The sequence below is a fragment of the Chiloscyllium plagiosum genome, chromosome 30, assembly GCF_004010195.1.
Source record: "Chiloscyllium plagiosum isolate BGI_BamShark_2017 chromosome 30, ASM401019v2, whole genome shotgun sequence".
Taxonomy (NCBI): Eukaryota; Metazoa; Chordata; class Chondrichthyes; order Orectolobiformes; family Hemiscylliidae; genus Chiloscyllium; species Chiloscyllium plagiosum.
This window is the reverse complement of record NC_057739.1, coordinates 42229737-42242643: the sequence shown is the minus strand read 5'-3', so window position 1 is coordinate 42242643 and position 12907 is coordinate 42229737. Positions and strand designations below refer to the sequence as shown.

At 42.8% G+C, this 12907-nt stretch overlaps 1 protein-coding gene across 1 annotated transcript in view; it reads right to left on the bottom strand.

Moving 5' to 3' along the window:
- col27a1b (collagen, type XXVII, alpha 1b) overlaps nucleotides 1-12907 on the bottom strand; it is a 551847-nt gene that overhangs the window by 358601 nt on the left and 180339 nt on the right. The window contains exon 10 of the mRNA XM_043719710.1: nucleotides 11117-11161. Within this exon, the coding sequence (XP_043575645.1) occupies nucleotides 11117-11161 (45 nt within the window). The remainder of the gene's footprint in view (nucleotides 1-11116; nucleotides 11162-12907) is intronic.

Here is a 12907-nt window from a genome sequence, read left to right as displayed (position 1 = left end):
GACAGAATACTGGATGCTGTGGAGTTATTTCATGACCAGCCATGATTTTTGAATTAGATTAACCAGCTCCAGAATATTTAATAATCAAAATTGCTGCCCCAAAGAGTAATCAGTTGATACTATTTACTATAAATTATTACTATAAATTATCAAAACCCCACACTGAGTACTTTGGCACCGTGGATGTACCCATATTCCCTGTTCTGCAGCGGTTCAAGAAGACAGCTCAATACCACCCTCGCCAGGACAACATGGACGGGCAATAAATGCTGGCCATATCCCATGGAAAAATAAAAACAAACCCTCATAAGCAAATTCTCAACCCTAGTCAGGGTAGGTAGCTTTAAGAGCAGTTTCTCTAATCTGTTATTTTAGTCACGTAAGATACATTCAGAGCTTAGTTTGTACTGCTTCACATCTTTAATTCGTCCAATGAACACTGCACACCATTCTTCAGCTCAGAAGGTACCGGTGCTTCATTCCCGAGCCTTAGTCTGACTTTACTGTGCCACCGACTGCTATAAAGGGAAAGTGAACAGCCTACAGTGTCTTCCTCTTTCCATTTTCTGCTCTTTGATTAAAGCCCAGTCTCAGCAGGGAACCTCTTGGCAGTACAAGAGAGATCGGGAACCCGCCAACTATGGAAACAGATACTACAAGCAAGAACCTTATATCCCATTATTTTTTTGCCTACATAATAACAGTAATCGCATATCAAAGTAATTCACTAACAATGAAGCGCTTTGGGATGTTCTCTAGAGAATTAATATTAAACACAATGTAAAGGCAGCTCTTCCTTGTCCCTCTCATTTCAATTACCCAGTGTTGGAAAACCATTGCTTCAACCATATTGTACCAACAAATTTTAAAAATATTCCTTAATGATGGAAACTCCACACTAATAGCTTTTAAGGGGATGAATATTAAATCACATCTAACTTAAACATTTCCTTTCAGCTTCAGAGCACAAACATGAGACAGACAGATTTTTAATCAGTTGGCAAATCAAAGGTTATGGGGAAAAGGCGGGAAAGTAGAGTTGAGGTTAATCAGAAATTGCTGAAAAAGCTCATAACTGAGGAAGGGTCACTTAACCCAAAATGTTATCTCTTGATTTCTCTCCACAAATGCTGCCAGACCTGCTGAGCTTTTCTAGCACTTTTCCTTTTTGTTTCTGATTTCCAGCACCCACAATTATTTCAGTTTTTATTGAGGATTAATAGATCATCCATAAAAAAAATCTCAATGAATGGTTAAGCAGACTAAATGGGCTGAATGGTCTACTTCTGTTCCTATAGTCTGTTTGGATGTGAATGTGGTGAGAATTCCTCCTCCGTAGCTTAACTTACAGACTCTCAATAAACTTTGCAGTTGAATTGACAGAAGAATAAATGCTAACGGCTTAATGGTCGTGCTCCAATTACTTGTCATTTTTGTTTGTTCTTCACTCTTAAAGACCTGAATTCAGACCCGAGCCACTAAGAGAAGATGGAAATGATCTTATAGATGCAAGATCACTTAATCTGTACTATCAGCACCTTTTACACCCCCCCCCAGAACTCCCCCCCAACACTGTTGCATAAATGCTGCTCCCTCCACTTTATACTTAGCCCTGATGAAGAGTCATCTAGAATCGAAACATTAGCTTGCTCTCTCTCCATTGATGCTGTCTGACCCGCTGTGATTTCCAGCATTTTTTGTTTTCAGTGAAAATGATCTAGAATGACAGCAGTAGGAAGAGATCACATGTGAAGTGATTTGAAGAGAGAAAGCCAAGAAAAAAATGAAGAACAACTGCGATTGTTCTATATTCAAAACCAATTGTGAAGAATAGCTTTCTGTTCTGAATAAGAGTCATGCCAGACATGAATCTTTAACTCCGTTTTTCTCTCCATAGATACTGCTGGACCTGCCAAGTTACTCCAGCACTTTCTGTGTATGTTTGTGAAAAATATTAAACAGGTAACAACCCCTTGACATTTTCTACATTGCTGACTCTCTAAAAATTGCTGCAGACTATTTAGTTTGTCTGACACTCTGTGTACATCCGTTGGTGTAGCTTCATAAGCACAGTGGTTCAGTGGTTAGCGCTTCTGTCTCACAGTGCTAGGGACCCAGGTTCGATTCCAGCCTTGGGTGACTGTCTGTGTGGAATTTGCATGTTCTCTCTGTGTTTTCTCCCATGGTACAAAGATGTGCAGGTTAGGTGGATTGTCTGTGTTAAATTGCCCCATGGTGCTCAGCGATGTGCATCATAGCTGTGGGTTATAGGGTGGGATGCTCCTCAGCGGGTTGGGAATGGGATGAATGGCCTGCATCCACACTGTAGGGATTCTATGATTCATACTTTTAGTCATACATTTTCAATCCAAAGACTATTCATCCTTTACAGACAGAACAACGTCTGAAAATAATGTTTGAGCTGTGCCAGTTTGAATGAATAACTCATGATGTGTTTTTTAAAAAAGAAATCCCATGCTGCTCCTGATTATTCCTGGGGATGGATTGATTCATTGTTAGCAGGTATCAACCAGAAATCTGTTTATACTTAATGTCGGCAATGACAGTGGGCAGGCTGCCGCCACAATACATGTGCCACTGCACCTGGCTTTAGTATGAATGGAATTCTATTTCTGCTAAACTGAAGAGATCAGCCCTTTATTCATAGTATAAACACAACCAGAGAGAAGCTATCAGCTGTCTGGGCAATGCAGCATCAGGGAACTTCACACTGACCCTGGCAGAACAACTGACATTTCAGGATACACAAAGTATTAAAGTCGCCCATTGCTTCTGTCTCTCATCCAAGCCCCAGAAGACAGTCTGAATAGGAATTCTCCGAGTAGGGGGAAGACTGGACAACCAGAAGAAAAATAAAGCAGACAGGAGAAATGGGAGTTATAGAGTCATACAGCACGGAAACAGATACTTGAGTTGAACCGAACATAATCCCAATCTAAAGTAGTCTCACCTGCCTTCTTCTGGCCCATATCTATCCAAACCTTTCCTGTTCTTATATATATCCCAATGTATTTCTAATGTTGTAATTGTACCCCACATCCACCACTTCCTCAGGAAGTTCATTTCACATGTGAACCACCCACTGTGTAAAAAAATTTCCGTCATGTCTTTTTTAAGTCTCTCTCCTCTCATTTTAAATATGTGCCCCCAGTCTTGAAATTCCCCATCCTAGGGAAAGGACAATTGATATTAACTCTATCTATACTCTCCATGATTTTATAAACCTCTATAAGGTCACTTCTCAACCTCCTATGCTCCAGTGAAAAAAGTCTCAGCATATCCAGCCTCTCTCTATAACTCAAACCCTCCTTAAATCTCCTGGTAAATCTCTTCTGAACCCTCTCTAACTGAATAATATCCTTTCAGTAACTGGGAAACCAGAACTGGACATAGTAATCACCAATGTCCTGTAAAACTTTATATATTGTTTCAGCAGTTATTAGAGGAATCATGGCTCCCAATTTAATGAATTGCTAATTTTCTTTAAATTCATATTTTCTTTTACATTTCCACTTGCTGATTCACTACTTTGGTTCACAGCATGGGGGATTAATGCGGTCCATTACTATTTTCATCAGTGTAGATTCAGAAAAGAACAATGTCTAAATACAGAGAAAAAAGTTACACAATATCAGGTTACAGTCCAACAGGTTTATTTGAAATCACAAACGTTCAGAGCACTGTCACTTGACGAACCACTTAACCTGATGAAGGGGCAACGCTCCAAAAGCTTGTGATTTCTGAAATAAACCTGTTGGACTTTAACCTGATGTCATGGGGATGTCTGACTTTGTCCAGTCCAATCCAACACTAGCACTTCCACCTCATCAGCAGAGACAAGTGGAAACTGAGTGGGAAAGGAATTTTTATCTCTTTGAATGAGCCCATGACTAAGGAAACCCGGCTTAGATCTCCTAACCAAGGGACTATTACAGTAACTACCACTTCGCCCCAAGGCTTGGTTCCACATGCGTCAAAGAGGAGTCACCGTCCAAGAAGACTTACTCTGTCAGAAACACTGGAGCTGCAAGTTAGACGTTAATAGTTAGCGATTCACATTCCCAGACCCAACAATGTTGACATCGGAAAATAATTACGCCATTGAGTAAAAGCGCTTACTTAGCTGAACGTATCCAAGATTCCACTGTCTCCCTATCTTGATCACATTAGTTGTGAAATAACATCATTTTCCAAACAAATAAGCTTCACCAAGAACATAACTACTTCTGTTCAGACTAATGTACTTTATACACAGCATTTTAAAATTTTATTAGAAGAAAGTAGTACACATTCCAGAATAATAATGAAATTACTATCTTTATGACTCACAAACTACAGTAAATGTTACTATGCTCCAGTCAAACCAGAAACAACTGGGCGACAAAATCCTTCTCAGCTGAGAATTTTTAATTTGTTTGCACAATTTTATTTTGTCCACCAGAATTTACTCTCCCTCCAGAGAAACTGATTCATGCTGGGATAAGGTTACATTATGGATGTGAAAAGGAACCTTTCTCTATGCATGTACCTAGACAGCAATTATCGTCAAACTATTTAATGTTAAACCGACCCTGTCCTTAGCCAATATACTTTGCCGCCTGGGTCAGTAGGAGTACTTACTAATTCCCCTTCTCCACATGCTTCCATTAACTCCTGCTCAGGCTGAAATTAACTTACGACAAAGATCAGCAATCAAACTTTCTTCTTCAAAAGAGTTTAGGACAAGATTTGGTGACGCACCTCCCATCTCCTCTGAGGCTACTGGATAAGTTTAAGCAAGCAATTTTTCAAAGGGTCCCTCCTCATAAGGTAAAGTTGCCATAGCCCCGAAGGACCATAGGCTTCTTTTTCAGTAGAGAGAGATGACTGGCAGTGTTTAATCTGAGGTCACCACACTTCACCTGAAGGAGAGTCCTCCATGGAAATCTCAGACAATACGAGAATTGAACCCACCCACTGTAATGCAAACCAGCCAAATGAGGGCTCTCCTCCCCAATGTTTGAAAAACATGAGAGACAAGATTACCAACACCATAAGTTCTTTACAATTCTTCAAACTGAAACCTTCTCTATACACCATTACAATGAGCTCCTTCCTCAAGTCCTATTGTCTGGGGAAACGCCTCATCCTAACGGCATCTCAACAAGAGACTGCGACACTGTGAATCACTAGGTCAGTAATGATGTCCCTCTTGTGCAGCGCATGGAGTAAGGTCTGTCCCTGAAGTATCATTTTGTTTTGACTGGAAAATCCTTGAACCATCATTCAATTGAACTAGCTGTCCTGAAGGGTGTTAGAAGAACAGGGAGGCACTGTGATAATCAGAGGATGTCTGCCTTTGAGAAATGACTATACATCTGCTAAACTATGTTCTCTGTTTAGTGACATTTTCTGGCCATATACCTGCTGGTACTGGCCAGATAGGAGCCTTGGAAGGAGGGCAAACACTTGTTGTCAAATGGGAACTATCAATGGTTTGATGTAGCATCACTTCATCTATTGCTGCTCAGGTTTGAACTGGATTGAGGGAGTGTGAAGAAGGCTCACCAGACCGATTCCTGAGATGACCGGATTGACGGACAGAAAGAGATAGGTTAGGGCTATACTCACTCAAGTTTAGAAGCATGAGGGAGAATCTTAAAGAAACCTATAAATTTCTAACTGGATTAGACATGGTAGATGCAAGAAGGTTGTTCCTGATGACCAAGGAGACACAGATGGAGCTGAAGTTAGGTAAATGCAAGGTATTTATGGTAGGACGAACAAGGGAAGGACTTACATAGTTAATAGTAGGGCCCTGGGTGGTGTCTGTCAAAGACAGACCGAAGGGTTCAAGTACACGGTTCTTTGGAAGTTGCGTCACAGGTAGACAGGATGGTGAAGACGATGTTCGGCACACATGCCTTCATTGCTCAGACCATTAACAATAGGAGTGAATGCCTTACATGCACTTCCCAGAGCTGCATCTCAGCATTAGCCCTCAAGAGGAACAAGAGAATGCCGACAACCAAAAATAACAATGGTGATGGTCAGTGAAGCATTTACAATAGAACGATCTCCTCAGGCTCTGGACACATGGACGACTATGACTGGGGACAACACAGCCATTTACAAAACAGGCTCAAGTGCATGGATTTTCTGAATGACCTTGTGTTGAGGAATAAACAGGGGCATTCTATAATCATCCAAATCTCCTCGTCAGTGATTGGGGACCACTCCATGCAATCACATCCCTGCCTGCTGGCAAGACACCGATTGGAAATGTCTGATTCTCAATGAGGGAGCAAATCTCCTCACGATAGATATTTCCTCTTACAGACGTACGGGAAGCCATCAATGTAAAATAACCCACCAAAAAATCCCAATAATCAATTCAAAGGTATCTTCTTTGACTGAGGAGAGGTAGAATGTGCAGTGTGCTACCAAGGTGGAAACAAATCATAAAAATACATTTAATAGGAAGTTGGACAAAAGTGTTGGAGAGAAAACTAAACACAGGGTTTTGATGATGAGGAAAGAAAAGAGGAGTCATGAACTGAGCATTAACTCTAGTATGGACTGAAAGGCTTGCATTTGGCACAGTCTATCCAAGATAATCTCATACTCAACATCGAGACAATGCTTCAATCTGCTTTGTGAAAGGAAGCCAATTAGCAACACAGGAATAAACAGAGAAGTGTAAATGCCGATAAGGACTGCAACAACACCACGGTGAAGAAGAAGAACCACGGAGATCCAAGGCGACAAATGGCCAGCACTTTGCACTATTTGTCAAGACGCTGAAAACTACATTTGAGGACCATTTAAAGAACTTTCAAGTGATGTACAAACAAAGCAAGGGTGTTGTGAGAGAAAGTGAGGACTGTAGATGCTGGAGAGTCAGAGGCGAAAAATGTGGCGCTGGAAAAGCACAGCAGGTCAGGCAGCAATAAAGGAGCAGGAGAATTGACTTTTCAGGTATAAGCCCTTCATCAGGAATGTCTAAGAAAAGACAACCTATCAAACAGCGAGTAGTTATGGTTTGGAATGCAATGCCTGGAAATGTGGTAGGGACATTCAAGAGGGCATGGGATTGTGATGGAGTGCAGGCATATGGGGAAAAGGCAGGAGATTGGCACTAGGTAATAGAGCTGAACTAGATTAGAGTGGTGCTGGAAAAGCACAGCAGGTCAGGCAGGAAAGGCAGTCCTGATGAAGGGCTTTTCCCCAAAACATCAATTTTCCTGCTCCTTAGATGCTGCCTGACCTGCTGTGCTTTTCCAGCACTACTCTAATCTGGACTCTGGTTTCCAGCATCTGCAGTCCTCACTTTTGCCTAATAGAGCTGGACTAGACAATACAGACAGTCACAGGCCCAATTAGCAGAGTGGCCTCATTTTGGGATGCTATGATTCTGGGCTGATATTGCTGGTTGAATATGTGAAAGTGAATATTGTGAATGTGGAATTTGTGAAGTTTGGTGAAAAGACAATTCCACTCACTTGGCTCGGAATATGTGTATCGCTTCTCTGCCAATTCTAAGGCATCATTATTATTTTCAACTCTGTTGAAAAGGTCTGAAGCTTGTTCAAAGGTCTGAAACCTCAGATAAATACAATTTGTCTGAACTACAATAATACCAAACTGGGACAGAGCAGGTTGATGATGGAACACTCATCTACCCATCAGGGCTAATATAATTGATTGCAATCATTGCTATAAAGGGGTATTTAGTTGGCCCTGGTCAGTGTACAAAAACATCAGCCTTGAATTGCTTCACCTAGCACGGTCACAGTGAAAATGTCACTAATCACCCCAAGGAAGAAATCCTGGATATATCTGACAAACAGCCAGGCCAACCTTGCTGAAGGGACAATGAAGGTGGTATTCATGACCATCCTCCAATACAGATGAAAGATTATCTACTTGAAAGAATCATAGCATCCCCTCTGTGCAGAAAGAGGCCATTCAGCCCATCGAGTTAGCACTGACCCTCCAAAGAGCACCTCACCCAGATCCAATCCTTGTAACCCTGCATTTCCCATTGCCAATCCACCGAACCTGCACACGTTTGGACTGTGGGAGGAAATCCATGCTGACCCAGGGAGAATATGCAAACGCCACACAATCTCCGAGGGTGGAATCAAACCCGGGTCCCTGGTGCTGTGAGGTAGCAGTGCTAACCACTGAGCCATTTTTGTTTTTTTTTAAAACAGCTCCACATTTACTGAACAAATACTCTCCTACATTTCCACAATCTCAGCTTTGAATACAGGATCAGGGGTTTATATTACAACAGGACACTCATATATTTATTGAAGAACGACTTCTTGCAGACAAACATATACAAAAAAAACTCCCTAAAACATCATCTATGTTTCTCTCCATGAATCTCTGCTGACACTTCCAGACTGTTTTTGGTTCTTCTTTCAGATTTCCAGCATTTGCAGAATTTGTTTCTTCATGGAGTTTCCTGATATCCCAAATATGAGCTTTTCATGGGATTTGGGCATTGCTGGCAAGTTTTTTTTAGATTAGATTAGATTACTTACAGTGTGGAAACAGGCCCTTCGGCCCAACAAGTCCACACCGCCCCGCCGAAGCGCAACCCACCCATACCCCTACATTTACCCCTTTTTTAACCTAACACTACGGGCAATTTAGCATGGCCAATTCACCTGACCCGCACATCTTTTTTGACTGTGGGAGGAAACCGGAGCACCCGGAGGAAACCCACGCAGACACTGGGAGAATGTGCAAACTCCACACAGTCAGTCGCCTGAGTCGGGAATTGAACCCGGGTCTCTGGCGCTGTGAGGCAGCAGTGCTAACCACTGTGCCACCGTGCCGCCCACATGTGCCACCGTGCCGCCCACTTGTGCCACCGTGCCACCCACAAGTTCTGCATTTGATTCCCACCTTGAATTGAGTGGTTTTTCAGAGATAGGTTGGAGTCATACATCGATCAGCCTGGGTAAGGGTATGATTCTTTCAAGGATAATATTCAGTTGGTGATAGTTCTCATAACCACCATTACTGAAACTACATTTATAATTCCTGATTTATTGAATTTAAAACCCACTAGTAAACCCACAGTGAGACTATAACCCATGTTCCCACCATTACTAAACCAGTGACAGCCCCACTATACCACATCTCCTAGATATGTGATTGATTGATACAAAAACCTGACAATGATTGAAAATGGTGAACGGCCCTTCACATTGATATAAAGAAATGGAGCTTCAGGTCTGTGATCTGCCTGATATAAAAGACCAGAATTAGGATTATGGTCTTACATCAACAAGAACAGAAATTGCTGGAAAAGCTCAGCAAGTCTGGCAGCATCTGCGGAGGGAAATCAGAGTTAACGTTTCAGGTCCGGTGACGCTTCATCAGAACACAGGTCACTGAAATGTTAATTCAGATTTCCCTCCACAGATGCTGCCAGATTTGCTGAGCTTTTCCAGCAATTTGAGTTTTTGTTTCTGTTTCTAATTTCCAGCATCCGCAGTTCCATTCATGTCTTACATATCCTTTCCAATGTCAGGACAATGCAGTGTTGAGTCATCTTCAAGTCAAATTCCTGTGACTATTCCACAGTAGATTAGATTCCCTACAGTGTGGAAACAGGCCCTTCGGCCCAACAAGTCTAGCATTCCTCCCAGTAACCCACCCAGACCCATTTCCCTCTGACTAGTGCACCTAACACTATGGGGAATTTAGCATGGTCAAATCAACCAGCCTGCACATCTTTTGTACTGTGGGAGGAAACCGGAGCACCCGGAGGAAACCCACGCAGACACGGGGAGAACGTACAAACTCCACACAGACAGTTGCCCGAGGCTGGAATCAAACCCTAGGACCCTGGTGCTGTGAGGTAGCAGTGCTAACCACTGAGCCACCGTGACGCCCCAAACAACAATCAGCCTGGTTAAGAGTATGATTCTTTCAAGGACATTACTGAGTTAGTGATAGGTCGCATAACCACCATTATTGAACTACATTTATATTTCCTGATTTATTGAATTTAAAACCCAATAGTAACCACAGTGAGACTATAACCCATGCTCCCCACATTACTAAACCAGTGACAGCCCCAATATACCACATCTCCCAGTACTGAGGCAAAATTTCATTCCTTAAATCATAAAATTGTTATGGTGCTGAAAGAAGCCATTTAGCCCATCATACCTGCACTGGTTAAATTACCCAGCACCAGTCTCCTACCTTTCCCCAAAACCTTGCATATTATTCCCAACCAAATGATTATCCAATGCTCCCTCAAGCACCTCAGTTGAATTTGCCTCCCCAACATTCCTTAATCTAACTACTCGGTGTGAGAGAAAGGTTTTTTTTCTTTCACAGCACCCTCGCTTCGTTTGCACACCACTTTAAATCTATCCCCTCTAGTTACTTCATTTCTTTTCTGAGCTGCTCCCTATCTACTGTGTATAGCTCACTAATGACGCTGCCAAGTCTCCTCTTGGCCTTCCTCTCTCCTCATCATTGTTTAATAAGCTGAGGATGAGGAACACAGGAGAGAAATGGCATCCATTTCATTCACTTTGGAGATTATGTCCAGGAAAAGCTTTAATATTCAAGTCTGCATACCATTAGATTGTATGATCTTGAGATCTTTTATCTCTCTGACGATCAGGAAGATACACCGAGAAAGTGAGGACAAAATAGCATTATGTTTAGCGTGCCTATTGCTGGAAATAAGCAGAGGGGAAATGGACCGATGTTCTCATTTCATTTGCTAAGAGAGACACAAACCCAAATTCAAATATTGTCAATACATGGATCCCATCTCTTACTTCGACAGGGCTCAGTTGCTGAAAATTGTTTACTCAGATTTGCGATCGTCTTAATTCTGCTTTTCATCAAAGAAAAAATAAACAGAACAATTTTGCTATCAGGAAGCTCAGTGAGCACAACCTCTGGATAATGTAAAAGGACTGTCAAAATCAACATGAGCCTTTTCCTGAGGTTTGGTCAACTGGACGGTCAGAAAGAGCAGGACCTAATGAACACAACAAAGCAATTAATCACTGAAATAACTTAACCGAACCTTTCGATTTCACAGGAAGTGGCTTGAGTCTTGATCACTTACCCGAAAGCCTTTCGGTCCCTGCTTCCCCATTGGTCCTGGCAAACCCTAGAAAAGAAATAGTTGGTTCAAAAAAGGACATTTTAGAAGCTACAGTCAATGGGGCAGGGGAGGGGGAACGAGTGTGTGGTGACAGAAGATGAGTGGTGACCTTCCACACCAGGATCCTGAAGGAACTTAATCAGTCACACTCGCAAGAGGGCCCTCCAGGAATGATTGTGTATCCGTCTCCGTGGGAAGGAGGGGGATTTGGCAGAAGTCAGCTCGTTGGGGGTGGGGTGGTGTGGTGGGGGTGGGGTGGGGTGGGGTGGTGGGGGGAGGGAAGAGACAGGTGACCTTCCAGAATGGCCTCGAAGCATTCCAATCAAGGATGGGGAAGGTAGGGTCAGCTGAGGATGTGGGAATAGGGAAGGAACGGAGTCAGGTGGGGAGAATTTACTCCCTGTTCCCCCTGCAGCACACCAAAGAAAATCATTCGCATTAAGGTTAAGGAGCTGGGCCTTCGTGGTTCTGTCTGCCTGGCTCGGTGCAATGAACAAGCCGCCATGTGTTCCCATTCACAGGTGACAGGGACCAATACCAACAGGACCACTTGCACGTTCAGACCATAAGACATAGGAGCAGAATTAGCTGTTCAGCTAATTGAGTCTGCTCTGTCATTCAATCATGGCTGCTAATGTAAAGATCTAAGAGTTAGACCATTGGACCATACTTAGAGGGGACACCAGTAGCTTTTAGGTTGAGGAATGGCCTGGCCAGCACCAAAGGTCAAATTGGGGGCAAGAAAGATCAGTTCCATGACTCACTCAAACCACTCTCAAATGGTTCCTCCTGGTGTGGAGTTCAAATTGAGGCCACACATGACTCACCGCATGCGTACTGCAACAGACATTTTACACGGTCTCCTAAATCATAAATCTTTGATAAATAGTGAGTGATTTTATTACACTCCATCCTAATGTTACTGCAGTCTTGCTGCTGTCACGGTCTATAACAAATCAGATTTGTGCAAGGCTGACATCAGAATGCTACTCAAAACAAACAAAGGGTGTGAGGGTTTGATGGACCCTGGAGCGAGCATCCTTTAACAAGGTGAGAAACTTCTAAATTCTGACATTCAGCAAGAATTGGGTGTACTCAGACCAGGAAGAAAGAATTTTTTAAAAAATAAATCTGTTCAGATGTGTCAGGATAGACCTCCAGGGTAGGTGGGACTTGAACCCACATCGTATTGCGTCAAGATGGAGACACTATGGCACAATGTTCCCTCACAACACAGCAGGTTCACATGCTAGCATAACAAGCAATTAGGAAGGCAAATGGCATGTGAGTATTTATAGACTCATAGAGATGTATTGTACGGAAACAGACCCTTTGGTCCAATCCGTCCACACCAACCAGATATCCCAATCTAATCTAGTCCCACCTGCCAGCCCCCGGCCCATATCCCTCCAAACCCTTCCTATTCATATACCCATCCACATGCCTCTTAAATGTTGCAACTGTACTAGCCTCCACTATTTCCTCTGGCAGCTCATTCCATACATGTACCATCTTCTGCGTGGAAAAGTTGCCCCTTTATATCTTTCCCCTCTCACCCTAAAACTATGCTCTCTAGTTCTGGACTCCCCCACCCCAGGGAAAAGACTTTGTCTATTTATCCTATCCATGCCCCTCATAATTTTGTAAACCTCTATAAGGTCACCCCTCAGCCTCTGATGCTCCAGGGAAAAAAGCCCCAGCCTGTTCAGACTCTCCCTGTAGCTCAGATCCTCCAACCCTGGCAACATCCTT